We start from the raw sequence: 15,169 nt of genomic DNA, 5'->3' as shown, positions 1-15,169 counted from the left end.
CACCCACCACAAAAATCTACATTTCACTCCCTTTACACGTAGTTATTGGGTCAGGGTTGAACACGGCGAGTGTGTAGACGGACCAGATATCTTAGAGGCACCAAAATTTGCCTGTCCATAGGATCTTGCCTACGTGAGGACCTTAAAAGGTTTTCGACTATCACAGTTTGCAGAGGCAAGAGGCCAGTTACAGTGCACAAGGTGGGAGGATGTTTTGCTAAAACGAGATGTTATGAGGAAAGTGGAGTTGGCCATGGTGGTGTTTCTATTTTCCTTAATCCTAGTTGTACAGGCCTCCCAGGACAAGGTAGCTAAACCTTGAAAGGGATTGTTCCACCAATCACCTTGGAATGCTCAGAACCATTCTCAACTGCCTTTCAGCGATTGTAAAGTGTCAGGGTGTGAAATTAGAGAGTTCCCTTTAAGTTAGCCCCAGAGAAGTAAGAAACAACCAGAAGAAAAGTGGAAACAGCTGAAGTGAGGAGTTTCCAGTTACAGTAAACAGCCCAGAGTCTCCAGAAACTAGAAGAACTCAGGTGGGAGCGCAGCTTTTAAAAAGGCGCTGAACTGTACATATTAGTTAAGTTGTGACTTTTAGTAGCAAATTCTAAAGTTTATCTAGGAGTGTAAGGCGGAAGAAGCAAGTTTGAGTTATTAACGTGAGCGCTTGTGTGTGGGAGATGAAATGCTCCGTACCTGCATTCGCTATGCTTTCCTTGTGACTGACCACTCCGGTGGCAGCACTGTCGTCCTAGTCGCTTGAATAAGCGTGTGGAAGACTGGAGAGTTGGGGCGGGCCCTCAGTTTGTATTTTGTTGGACCTTGCATTCCACAGTCCTGTATGGGGAAGCGCAAGGTTTTGCCAGTCGTTCCGTAATCATTTTAGAAGACGCTGGTCCTTTGCGCGCATTTACGCGTAGTAGCACGGTTTCCAGGAAGAAAAGACAGTTGTTGCTAGGTAAGCATCACCAATGGGCATGTGTGCACAAAGGACTTGAATAGTTGGAGAATCATTCTCTTCATCACAGTAGTACCCATTTTTTCCAAACAAGAGGCAACTGAGTATCTATTAAGTAACTGGATTACAGTTGCAGAACATACTAGTTCAACTGAAAATCTTTTTATTAACTGGATACAGTTTTGGAGCATAGTAGTTAGGTATAGTTTTCTTTTGTAAAAGATACGTCAGGGAAAAGAAGATCTTAGAGTCTACTGTTGGTGTCTAAGTGAGAAAGAAAACAGAGAAGGAGTCTACCTCATAATCTTCAACTCAACTCTTGGCAATAAGTGGAGGTGTGACAGGTAAGAGTCGAGACAAAAATGGAAAGATAGAAAACTGAAGAGTATTCTTTTGGGATAAGAAATAACAATTGCAATGTGTTGTCCCGCTGTAGATCTCCAAGACCAGAGCTAGCCAGAGAAGCATCTGTCATTAACCATCTCAAGGGTTCCCGACTCAACTGCTAATTACTGGGCAGGGTCTGTGGGATCAGCAGCTCCTGCGGAGGAGGCAAGCCAGAACCTGACAGTTTTCAAATAATAATGGAATCTCACAAGCATCAAGAGTGATCCTCTATCCCGTCCATCTCTATGGGCTCAGTCTATGGTCACCTTGGCTGCCACTCCATTAGCCATCAAAGTACTCACCACAGCCTTGGATGTCTACCCTTCTAAGTGATCCAGAAAAAATCTGAGATTCTCCCAAATTATCCAATTTAAGCTGCATATCACCTTTCCAATTCAGATATCCCAACATCCATCCGAGTCTTGAGAACATCCAAAGAGGTTTGATTCAGCTCTAGACCCTTGAGTATCTCCTCCATGGACCCCCCACCCCATCTTTTTAGCTATACCTTCCAGTCATAGACCAATATCCGCTTATATACCTATATCACTCTTAGTTGCACCCCGATTCCTCAGGATCGTCGAATTCGTGCTGACTTGGTGTGCAAAATCTACATCCACTTCCCAAATGGAATGTCTCTTAAATTGCCAAATCATCCGAGCTCACAGGCCAATGTTCTTTAAATATAAAGAGAACTACATAGTCTCCTCGCTTACTTCAGCCTCATACGTACATGCGCCAATATACTGCTCAGCTCTTTGAGCATTGCCAGTTTAGCACTGTTAGTTGCGTCCCGATCCCCGTTCATAGAATTTATGCTGACCTGTTGCGTCGACTCCATGCCCACCTCCCAAGTGGATTGTCTCTTAAGATACTGTAGGGTGCTTTTCCAAACCATCTGTGTTCACATGAGGTAATGGTATATAAAAAGGTCTACATAATAGTCCCCTGTCCTCAAGCACCCCACTGGTTCTACCGCTAGGGGTACATGGTCACTTCACAATACCCTTTAGAGAGGTCATTAGAGAGCCAACAATCTCAGAAGCTTACAACCCATCCACTGATAAACACATCTGATGTACAAAGTCCACCGCTGTAGCTCAAAAGGAGCTACCAACAAGTAAGATCAGAGCACACTTCCCATGGTGTTGCAACACGGTCCATGAAAAAAGAATGAAAAAAAAAAAAAAGAATTATAAAATCGCACCTGCCTGCGTGTTACCAACACCTTTCACAGCATGCAGGGTTCATTACCCGACTGATCAGAATCTCTCTATCACCTGTGAGGAATCAGAGGGCATCCTCACTTCTTTCCGCAATGCGTCTTCCTCTCGGTGGCCAGGGAAAGGCCATCACTATCGCATTCTGACCCTGGGGCTGGATATGTGAGGGAGGGTCACCTGGGTGAGGAGAATTGGGGAGTGGGGATGAGGCACCCTTGGGTGAGAAACAGTATCTCCTCATTTCTCTTTTATAATGAGCCTGATATCCACCAAGCCTTTCCCCATATTTCCAGTAGATCATTGCCCAGTAAACACCAGTCATGTATTTAGATGAGGAACAGACAAACCAGAGCCATACAACATATACATAAACACACAATCACAAGGCAGGGGGGGCACCATCAAAATAAAGATAACACAGTCCAAGTATTGTCTTCAAATATAATAAAAGGGCCTACTTCTAAACAATAAACAGTGTGGGAAATAATGTAGATAACAAAAAGTTTGCCATGAAACAATATGTCAGGATGACTGGATACTTGGTTCCCCTTCCACACATTTTTTAGCACAGGGCAAGGCGGCACACTTGGGTTTGGAACGCACTTGAGCGCAAGGGCACGGCTCCAGTTCATATATATCAACTTTCCGCAACCAAAAGTCTAATGCTCAATCAAGGAATGCTTCTCCCTTGCAAGATGAAAGTTCAACAAATATTGTTCAAAGTTCCTTTCCTCAGGAGATTTTTTTAACAGACGTTTTTACTACAACTTTGAGTCCCCCTCGGCTCAGACTCCCTTTTCACTTTAAAGTTTAACATAGGCTTCTCTCCGTCTGACTCAGGCCTCTGTATGGCACAACACTTTCACCTTTCACTTTGAGTGCCCCTCTGCCAGGGTCTGACTCCCGTTTCACAGTTCACTGCAAACCAAAGAATTTGATTGTGCAAAGGATTCAACTTAAACCCTCTCAGGACCACTTTGATTCTCTTCCTCATGAATTATATTCACATTCTGTTAGCAGGATACATTCAGGCACCGAGCTTTCAATTGGGCACCCACACGGTGCCAGACCACTCTGCTACTTAGTATTGTGCGTTTACTTCTCAAAGTTCAGAAAACAATTATCGCCTTTCTTTTTCATTTGCATCTTTCAAACAACGCCTTTTCCATTTGACTTCACAGGGCATTTTGTTGCCGCCCGTAACCTCTGTTCATATACAGCCCAGTTTCACACAATTGCCTTCAACTTATCTGATGTATGCAAGGTTTGGCTCGCGGCTTTGATCATGGAGTCAAGGGTGATATCACAGCAGCTGTACTTCTCCCCCAACTCGACTAGTCAGGCAGGCAGGAGGGCCCCCGGTAGCTCAAGACACACATTACTGGATTCTCTGGCCTCACTTCACCTCACACGTGCTGATTCTGAGTTGAACAGCCCAGCGATTACTTGTCAAACGGCCCAAGAGCATCAGCCTCCTTGGTTTCGTTCAGTGACTTTCCGTCTGGGTTCCTCAATTCCGCTGCGATCTGGAATAGGCTGCTCCTTCATGTGCTCCGTCCCGTTCCTTGCCTTGCTCGAAGTTTCCGTGCTCCACCTTTTATCCAGGTGGGGAAGGCAAAGGGGATTCAGGTGTGAGTTGTTCCAGGCAATTGCCTTGTCTGCCCGACCACGGCACCGGGGCAGGTTTGAGTCTTTCTTTTCCCAGTGTGTAACGGGAATGTATATGTGTTCATGCAGGGAAAGGGCAGGGGTTAATTACAAAACTCTACTTAAATCGGGAAAGAGGGAGTAAAGGTTTTAAGGGGGGGGGGGGGAGAAATATTGTTTTACCATTAAGTGTCCCACTGACCAAGGATCCTCCATCCAGGTGATACACCCCCAGTGGTCCACCCCCCGGGGTCTGGATCCAATAGCGATGGCCGTGCACCATCAACCTGGATGACAGATCCCTGAGGACTGGCAAGTGAGACACCTTCTGGTTTCTCACACTACTCTTGGTACTGGGACAAGGAAGAGGGATGTAGAGTACCAAGATCTTTATGTAATGAATGAACATTGCCTAAACCTGAAGCAAAGGGAACTGTATAAATGGCCGCTCAGGTGAGGCCAATAGACTCGTCAGTTGAACGCTTGTTGGAGAAGCTGGAGGTGACATAAGTGACGCGTGCCCAAAGTGCCTACGAGCTGCAGCGGAAGCAGATTGTGGCGGTAACATTCGAGAGGTCTCTGGTAGCAGAGGTGGTCTGCATACCTCCCGGAGTCAGAGAGACTCTCCGTACAGCAGAGGCAGCAGAGACCATGGATACTAGACAGCCACAGCTAGCCTGGGGAGAAGAGCACCTGACTCCAACAGCGTACACAGTGAGTCAGAAGCTTGAGTGAATCCAGGACGCTGGTGTAGACAGCGCGATAGCTGCAGGTGAGAGTGAGAGAGACCGTTAGGGTGATATGAATGCTGGTCGTGTCTGAACCCAGTCAAATTACTAAATACTTTTGATAATCATGATGACACGGAACAGCTCAGAAAACCGAGTGAAAGGTTTTGTGGAAACCAAACTGTAAAAGAGATGAAAGAAAGGCTAACCTGGAGCCGAGCAAAATCCCAGGGTGAATCAAATGAAAGTAGGAGTTTAACCAAGTAGTGGACAAAGAAATTGCCAAATGTTAAGAGTGTGCCATTATTGACAAGGCCAAGAGAGGGCAAGAGAAAACGAATATTTGAAATTGTGACTTCGCCCGTGAACAAGTGTACTAGTTCCCAGCAGGAGAGTATACTTGGAATGTTATGTTGGTTTCATCAAAGTGACCGATTTGAATGAATGAAGGGAGACTTTTTGAATACTGATCTGAAAGAAAGCAAGTATGACTGAATACCGATCTGATTGAAAGCAGTTTTGTACAATTCCCTGAAAAAAAAGGAACTGTGTAACCTGAGAGAATAAGCAGTGGCAAGAGCCATGAGAATATGTCAAAGTGCGACAAGTGAATAGTGGCAGAACAAGCAGCAAGAAGTTATAAAGCAGCAAGAGGATGTGAAATGAGAATAAGTCAAGTACCACTGTGAAGCTTAAACAGAGGCAACGTGCCTATGAAGAAGCAAGTGTGGTCCAACAACTGCGCCTAGAGTACACCCACCTAAGGAACGGCCACTTAAATCACCCACAAGCTTGTGATTGAATATAAAGGAAAACTTGTGTGATCTAAAAATTAAGGAACTAAACTCTATGAAATTGGTGAAATGTAACCAAGCCAGAAGAACTGAGAAGTATCCCAAGGAATTGTGTGGTTTTGGAATGTTGAGACACTTTAAGGTTTGGGGAAGGGACCCCTCTGTGAAACATGAACTAAATTGAACCTTGGGGAAGGGACACCCCCAGAAGAAGCTCTGAACTTTTGTTTCAACACCATTTTGATGTTGACATGCCTACACATTGTATACAATTAGATGTGAGTGCAAGTATAGGTTTTGGACAAATACATTTGCTTTGGACTTCTTGACACACTATCATTAGTTTCATTTAGGTAGGTAAATCTCCACCTTGGCATATAGCAAATTAGGCCTTTTTCCAACCCTCTTTTTGATTTAATAAAAGTGGATAGCCCAAACTGTATTGTCTGTGTCTACTTCATGATGCCTTCACACACGTTATCAGGTTAACATCATTGTTTTTGTCCAAACACACAGGGAGGTTCATATTCCTATTGCCCCTTTAGTGGCCTCTCACCTCACTGAACTCTTCAAACTGGCCTTCGACTCCGTTTGCTTTCCCTCCGTTTTCAAAACCGCCACAGTCATCCCTCTCCTAAAAAGCAATGAACTGACCCGAACCTACCAGCTAACTTTCGCCCCGTTGTCTCTCCTTTCCCACTACTGTAAAGTGCACGAAAAAGTTGCGTTCAACCTCAAACCCATGTTTTAGACACCCACAACCTTTGAGACCCCCTACAAGCTGGTTTCCGCTCCAGTCACTCCACGGAAACTGCTCTCATGAATGTGTCCAACTTCATCGCCTCTGCTAAGCACTCCAACCTATCCTCCATCCTAATTCTCCTCGACTCATCTGCTGCCTTTGACACCGTCAATCACTATGATCTCCTTAACACTCTTTCTTGCGATTGAGCCCTTGCCTGGATTGAATCCTACCCTGCACCTCACCAATTCTCTGCCTCCTGGAGCAACACCTCTCAATTCAGTCCTCCAACTATTGATGTTCTACAATACTATGTCTTGTGTCAGCTCCTCTCACTCTACACCTCCGCTCTTGGGGCACTAATCTCCTTCTTTGGGTTCTCATACCAACTCTTCCCAGATAACAACCAAATCTTATCTTTTCCTGAACTCTCGTCTGATCTATCAAAATGTCAAACTGTCTCTCTGCCATTAAATATGGGATGCCTTTGCACCCTCAGATGTTACAACTCTACCAAAACAGAGGTGCTATTCTTCCCTACCAAAAGCTCTTTCTCATCTCTTCCCCTGCCTATGCCGTTCCCACCCGACACTCTCCTCTACACTTCTTCAGCTAGAAACCTCTGCATCATCTAGGACCCTTCTCTACTTTCAGCTCCAAAACTAGAGCAGCAGCTCGCCTCAACCTCCTAAATATTAGGAAAATCAACACCTCCTTCCTTTCAACGTGTCCAAGCACCATGTGCCAGCATCCCCTTTGTTCTCCCCAACTATGCTTTCTGTCCCCTCGACAAAATCATTAACTTCACTAACAGGACTCTCTTAAGACTCCCTCACTTCTTCATACCATCACCAGACTGGATAGCTGACGATGCAAAAAGGGACATATTTAAATGTCTTCTCCTGGTTCATGAATCTATCCACGGTAAAGCACCACTGTATCCATTATCCTCTATCAAACTCTACAAGCCTTCTCGTAATCTCCACTCTGCCTCAACGACTACCCTTCTGGCTCCTCGCCCTCCCTATGCTTCCGTTCTTTCTCTCTTCTTGCTTCACTTATATGCAATTCTCTTCCTCCGGACATCCGAGAAAACAGTCCACACGGATTTGTTCAAAACCAAACTAAAAGCCGACCTTTTCACCTCCGAATTACCCCCTTAACCTACCTCTCATCTGCCTGCGGCTAACATTTTTTCCCCCTCGCCTCTAACCTGACTGTCCCTCACTTCCTCTCCCTCCACTCTAGCATTTCACCCATCATGGTAACATCCCGAGCAAAGCTGGCCGTACCTCCGAACTACACTTAAAAATTTCCAATATTGGTAGTCCTTAATCTATGTCCACTTGTGTATTGTCCCTGGTGGTAGTTCCATTTACTCCCCTACACAACCTGGTCAGAATGTCCCTCAAACTCACCCAATTGTAAGATGCTCACTGCAACCTGTCAAATCTGATTTCTCATCTAACTGTGAACAAAGGATAGCACAGGGGAAGCGTGCTGGTCTTGGAAGCAAGGCCATGCAGAGCAACAGAGGTTTGAATCCCGGATCCGCGCTTAGAAACCGAACTCTGGTATTAAGTGCATTATAATAAAATGAATAAATAAAATGATACCTTCTTTTGTAATCAAAAGAGCATTGTTCCTCATATATGAGGTATATATGAGGAGATAAAGCATATAATATATGGCTTTCTCTCTCAAAATATGATTTTGTCCGGATATAGAAGCACATGGAGGTCTGATAAGGAGGTAAAGCTTTGACAAAGGCAACATAATGGAAATATTCAAAGCGGTCAAGCACTGCGTCAACCCGCTACTTGACCCTGCCATACCACACTACGTTGAAAAATCCACTGCCATAAACCCCCTTCATCGACAAAATCAGCAAGATTCGCCTCGCCAGCACAGACACCAGCTCTGCATCCACAGAGCCACCTCACGTCCCTCCTCTCGAAATCTCCACACCATGGACAACATTCAAGACCTTCTCTACAGAGGATCTAGTAGAAATCCTGGCCGCCCTCAAAGCCACATCGTATACAGACAACATCCTCCCAGCATCCATCCTCAAGACCCTCCCACCAGAAGCTCTCCTTCCCTACTCGGGGGATCATCAACAGCTCCCCAACGCAAGGCACCTTCCATTCGACCCTAAAGACAGGACACATTATCCCTCTAACAAAGAGGGCCACTCTGGATCCCCACAACCTAGGTAACTATCACCCATCTTCCCTCCCCAAGTAAGATCAATGAGAAAGCGGTAGCCACCAACTGCAGCAACACATCAACACCAACAATCTCCTCAAAACCTGCCAATCTGGGTTCAGACCCAGATGTAGCACAGAGTCGACAACGCCATCAACATCCTAAACGACGACCACCGCTGCCTCCTGGTTCTACTCGACCTCCTTCGACACAGTAGACCACAAGGTGCTCACAGTCACCCTACTTCAGTGCATGGGGGGGGGGGGAAATCAGCGACCTGGTCCTAGGCTGGTTCAAATCTTACCTCCCCAACCGCCAGCAGTTTGTTCAGATGGACTCCGCTAGATCGCCATGGCTAATCGGCACCTGTGGAGTCCCGCAGGGTTCCATCTTCTCCCAAGCCATCTTAAATCTATACATGCAGCTGCTAGGAGCCCTCCTATACACACACAACATCCACCAACACGCTGACGACACACATCTATACCTCAAGATTGACTCCATCAAGGACATCCACAGGCTCAAAGCCTGCCTCTCGCTGATCCAGTCTTGGAGGGCCAGTGCATACTTGAAGCTCAACCCCTCCAAGACCAAATTCCTACTCCCCACAAACAACGCCGAACACCCAGACATACAGACCTGGTTATCAACCATGAACACTGAGGGCTTCACACCCAAGCTCGCCTCCTGCGCCAAGCCCCTCAGGTTCCACATCGACAAACACCTCTCCTTGAAGACACACATAGCTAAGAAAACTCAAACAGCTTGGTATCAGCTCGCGCTCCTGAGGATAGACAAGGTCTTCCTCCTCCCAGACAGCTTTAGATCCATGGGTCCTATTCCGCCTGGATGGAGGGGGCACAATGCCCTCCTCGAAGGCCTCCTGTCGTCCTGCCTTGTGCCCCTGAGAAGTGTCCTACACACGGCTGCATGCCTCATCAAGGGTCTACACAGATACGGCCACATACCCCTGGCCTTTATTGACCTTTTCCCGCTCCCACTGCACGCACAAATCAGCTTCCTTGCTGCATCATCTATAAGGCAGTCGCCCTCAAATCACCCAGTTCCCTTGTGGAGAAACTCAGCATCTCCAGCAGACAGCTCACCACCAGAAGACAAAACACGTGCAGACTTGAAATCCACTGCTGCAAAAAGGAAAGGCCCAGAAAACAAGCCTTCTCTGTCTACGCCCCATGACTATGGAACCTCCTCCCCGTCAGCATCAGACTTGCAACTACAATTCAGAAAAGAACTCAAGAGCTATCTCATCAAGCAGTCTCTCCTCAACACCTATGCCATCACGTCGCCCCATGCACCACCTGACGCTACACAACGTCCGCCCCTCTCCTGCCCGCCACACTGTACAGCTATAGCCCTTCTCTGTGCCCCTTTGCATCCTACCCCAAGCTATATATCTGTTCTGTTACATCTGAAAAGCACTCAATATGCATCTGGACTGTTCAATACCTCTAAATCGCTCAGTTGTGTATCTGTATTGTTGTATACCTCTGTATAGCACTCCATTGCTTCCCGAGGCTAGGTCCGTGCTCAATAAATACCATAATAATACTGAAATACCGTAAAAATCGGTTTCTATCTGCTGAATGAGTAGATATGTTGTACAATTTTGTTTTATTTCTAGTAAAAGTTCTATTGTAACCAACATATAATAGTGTATTCTTAAGGATGCCTTTACATAATTAGTGCATTCTTAAGGATGCACTCACAATAGGTGTTTTTGAAGGCAGTTAATTTTTAAATTGCTTATATAGTTTCCCTCTTTCTAAAAATAGATTAATGTATATTGCTGATAGTTCATGAGATTTCTTATTAATATTTAAATGCACCAATGTGCGTGTTGTGACAATCTGATAAACCACTGTATAAAAAAAAAAACTTATTTGCAAAACATTTTTTTAAATGTGCCTAATTAAAAAAGGAAAACAAAGACTTTTCGAATTGATCCATAGTCCTGCCTAATTTTTACACATCCGATTCAAGCTAACTGGTAATATTGCTTGCCTGCACAATGTAGTCCTAAAGCAGTTTTGTGTTTCTCTCAACATTGCAATGGTTGCCTGCATTTGCTACTCGCCTGGAAATTAAATTGTACAGGGCAGGTAGCAGTAGGCCCAAACGTACCAGACACTTTTACGCCCTAAAAATCTCTTTATATATGTTATGTATCAGAAAATATGTTTGTTCCTTACACAATTCCTCACCGTTCCACCAATCTACACCAAATTTGGCACAGTTGCCTTTTAGGTCCCTCCAGAGATTACTGGCTACAGGACATTTAGACACTCCATCCCTTACACCCGATCACACAAGACGGTTGTCTGAAATCAGCAATACATCAATGTGGTCGTAGAAGGACCGAATAAACATAATTTTAAGCGTTTCAAGGAACAAAGAAAAAAGTCTATTGTGCAAATGAAACTAAAATCAAAGAAAGTGAGATTATTAAGGGCTTGTCTACAGAACACGTGCAGAGTACGGCTACTGTTTGCTAGTAGTTAATATTTCTATCCTTCCCTCTGGCCCCACACACACACACACACTGCGGCCCACACCTTGGATGCTCTCATCTCTACTGACAACCCCCTCACTACATCCCTCTCTTGGACTGACCACTCTTCTCTCAACACACCTGAAGCTCTCCTCGCCTCTTGCAGCAATACATCCAGCACATCCACATGGCTTCAAAGTCACCAGACCCATGAAAAAAGTGAGAAGTGGCTGCTTTTGCCTCCTACTCCTTCGGCTGACTACGACCCTGACACAGCCCTTACTAATCTCAATCTCTCCATCTCCAACACTCACATTCTTTCCTCCCACCCCACCCCCCCGTCATGAGGGTCTGACTGAAGCCTTCCAAAAAGAGCAAGTCTTGGTATGACTCCGACCTGGCTGCCCTTCAACAAAAATGTAGGGCAGCTGAGCGGAAAATGAATGTGTCGGGCGAACCATCTGACAAACTGGCCAGCCGCCTCCTTCAAAGGCATTATCGACTCTGCAGCCGCACCAAGAAGAGAGTCTTAATTCAAGCCTGCATCTCCTCGGCATCAAACAACACGGCCAAACTCTTCAAAGTCTGCAAGGAACTGGCCAATCCTGCAGCAGCCTCTTCTGTTGCACCCACCCAGGACCTTTGCTCGGCCCTGGCTGCACACTTCACCACAAAAACCCAAGACATCCTTTCCACCCTCTCTTCCACACTAGAGCATACACCAACACCGGAGCATCCCTTGGCCCCCCTCCTCTTACCCTCTCTTCACTTTCGCCCGTCACACCGGATGAGGTCATCAGAAAAGTCCGATCTACAAAAGGCTTCATCCGAACAGGTGGACCCTTGCCCCGCCAAAACCATTAAAGACAATATCGATTCCCTTGCCCCAGCCTTGGCTGATCTCTGAAATCTCTCCTTTTCCACTGGAGCTTTCCCCAACTGCCCTGAAGCACTCCAGAGGCGCACCCTCTGCTAAAGAAAACCCTCTGCCGACCCCTCCATTCCAGCAAACTACCGCCCTATCTCTATCACTCCTTTCTTGGGCAAACCCCTAGAGAAACTGGCTCTCTCTCAGCTGACCCTCCACACTAAATCTATTGGTTCCTTCCACGACCATCAATCTAGCTTTAGAGCATCCAGAAGCACGGAAACTGCTCTACTGAAAACCTGTGAAGACCTACTCTCAAATCTTGACACCAACACCCCCACTATCCTCATTCTCCTTGACCTCGCCTCTGCCTTCGAGGTGGTTATCCACAACATCCTGATCGCACATCTCCGGTACACCCTGGGAATCACAGGTCAGGCTCTGGCATGGTTCACCTCCTTCCTATCTGACCGCCCATCCCAGCTGGAACCCTGAGCCTTCACTCGACTAGCACTTTATCAACCTGTGGTGTTCCCCCAAGGATCTAACCTATCCCCCTGGTTCTTTAACGTCTATATGGCTGCCCTGGCACGTGCGATTGCCACCTTCACCTCCATCTTCTAGTGCTACACTGATGAAACACAACCATCTTTCATGCTACCCTCAGCCCCCTCCTCACTGTTCATATCTGTCTGTCCACTATTCAGTCTTGGTGTGCTGCAAACGACCTCGGATGCAACGCCACTAAGATTGAGATTGTTTGCATTGGGATCCCTGCTCCGGCTTCCCCACATTCGCTCTGCCCGGCCTCCCTTGGCCCTGTGCTGGCACCCACCAGCGAAGCAAGAATCCTTGGGGATTATCTTTGATTCCACTCTCACATTTCAGACATCTCTAAAAAGTCTAATGATTAGCTTCACCTCCTCAGAGGTACTCTACCTTTTCTCACTTTCCCCCCAGAGGCTCACTGTCTGCAGAGCCCTGGTTCTCTCCAGGCTGGACTATTGCAACAGCCTCTTCCTCAACATCCCTTCCTCTGCTCTGCGCCCTCTGCAACTCACCCAGAACAGAATTGCAAGACTTATCCTTTGCCTCAAGCCCTGGGACTGCATCTCTCCAGCGCTAAAATCCCTTCACTAGCTCACTGTAGCTGCAAGATCAAATTCAAGTCCCTTTGTATTTTTCGCAAGGCTTTCTGGGGCCTGGGCCCTACCTACCTGCAACACTGCCTACCTAAATACTGTCCCTCACGAGCCCTCCGCTCATCTATCTGCATCCTTCTCCGAGTGAGCCGGTTCTCCAAGCAGAGATTTGGAGGGAGATCCTTATCCTCAGCAGGTGCCTCCCTCTGGAATAACCTCCCTGCTGCCCTCCGTCTTGAGCCGATCTCCTTAAATTCCAGAAACTCCTCAAGACTTTCCTCTTCCTTCCCTCTACCCTTCTAACCCAACTCTCTGTCCCCCCCTCTTCCTTACAGCATGTTGACAAGCCACCAGGTGCACCTCAGTCTCTCACTGGTCCCTGGCCAGTACTTTCTCGCACTTGCCCCAAAGCCCTACACCGCACGCACACTCAATGAACTTGAGAAATGAATCCAAGAGAGTGGTTCTCTCTGCACTTACCCCAGTCTCAACCGACCGGGTGCACTTGATGCTCCCCCTCCCTGTGACCTTGTATGCACTTGCACAATCCGTACACACCGCACCTGAAGATCATTTATCTGTTCTCCCTTGTCTTCACCCCTAAATTGCATCGCTGTCAGGCTAATTTGCTGTCTCCCAAATTGTTAAATGCATTTTGAATACACTTACTCTGCCTGCGCAGACTATTATTGTCTCAGAAATTCAAGTGCTCTGAGCAGCTGTTGGTTTTTTCCCCTTGTTTCCACCCTCCTTGAGTGCTTTGAAACACTTGCCTGTGTGTAGGCGCCATATAAATAAACAATACCATACCTGTAAAGGAAACTAAGAGTACAAATAAGCAGATTTTCTTTTGCATGAATTCATAGGTGGATAAAAGAATAGCTTCCAAAAAAAGATCCGTTTTACTCAACGAATAGTACCGGGAATGGATATTACTTTTCACTTCCTAAAAAATCTGTTTACTCTCAATCTCCAAAAATATGGAGCAAAATACTCCCACTTACAAATCTAATCTGGATTCCTGAGTACCACTGTCAAATCAGCTCTTCAATCTTACCAATTCCGCCCTACTGTCCCCCTAAAACACCCACCCACCACTCTTGTCTCCCCAACACTCCAGCTCCTTTACTCACTCCTACTTCGCTCTTCAGCTCCCCGACTCTTGTCCCCCTAAAACACCCACCACCACTGTGTCTCCGCAACACTCATACTCCTATACTTACTCTTCATCTGACCGACTCTCTTACTATACTGCTTATCCCCTAAATCTTCTGCCGAGGTACTCATTACATCGCATTTGATCTACTGTCTGCCTTGGCTGCCCCTAGTAGTTGGATGACACTAGAGGGTGTGTTTACACTGGTGGATGCCTCGGGTAAAAGAAGTATCAAACTCACCTCTTGAAGTCCCGCATTAGCCTTCGCCGGGCCGGGGTGGACATGATTTTACAATGAAAAAAACGAAAACAAAAAAACTTTCTACGGTACAGAACGTTGCGCTTCCTTTAAGAGCCCTGGGTACAAACAAGTCCACAGTGACGCCTTGACATACACCCAAGGAGGAGCAGAACATTCTATCAGACGAGACCAAATCACAAGGGGAGCTATAATTATCAAACTGCAAACTCGCGGAAAAGATAGGGAAACATCTGGGTAACTGAAGCTATAATAGATGGGACTCTCTTTATTCGAGTCGGAATAATTGGGGTTGTGTAACGCATTCTGGTTATCCCGTCCAATTTTAAATTCTCAACACGTCCCCCCTATGATCGAAGTGTACTAATGGTGTAGCCCGAAATACGGCAATCGTAAGCAGACAGATCAACAATAAACGAAAGACTGCAAGCTTATGTCTAGGCGCACATAAATAATACGAAAGGCTGTCGCTCTAAAGCACCAGCTTCAACTTCTTCTTTACAGAAATTGCAACGTTTACTTTAAGTACACCGCTGTATCGGACCATT

The 15,169-nt window shown here is 46.3% G+C and overlaps 1 protein-coding gene across 1 annotated transcript in view; it reads right to left on the bottom strand.

The window, feature by feature from the left end:
• UBE2B (ubiquitin conjugating enzyme E2 B) overlaps nucleotides 1–14,776 on the bottom strand; it is a 350,201-nt gene extending 335,425 nt beyond the window's left edge. Inside the window, exon 1 of the mRNA XM_069652555.1 lies at nucleotides 14,604–14,776. Within this exon, the coding sequence (XP_069508656.1) occupies nucleotides 14,604–14,647 (44 nt within the window). The 5' untranslated portion in view covers nucleotides 14,648–14,776. The remainder of the gene's footprint in view (nucleotides 1–14,603) is intronic.
• Nucleotides 14,777–15,169: the final 393 nt, after the last annotated feature.

Source organism: Ambystoma mexicanum, chromosome 3p (assembly GCF_040938575.1).
Source record: "Ambystoma mexicanum isolate Mex_15411 chromosome 3p, UKY_AmexF1_1, whole genome shotgun sequence".
In the NCBI taxonomy this organism is placed as follows: Eukaryota; Metazoa; Chordata; class Amphibia; order Caudata; family Ambystomatidae; genus Ambystoma; species Ambystoma mexicanum.
This window is presented reverse-complemented; position numbering and strand designations above follow the sequence as displayed.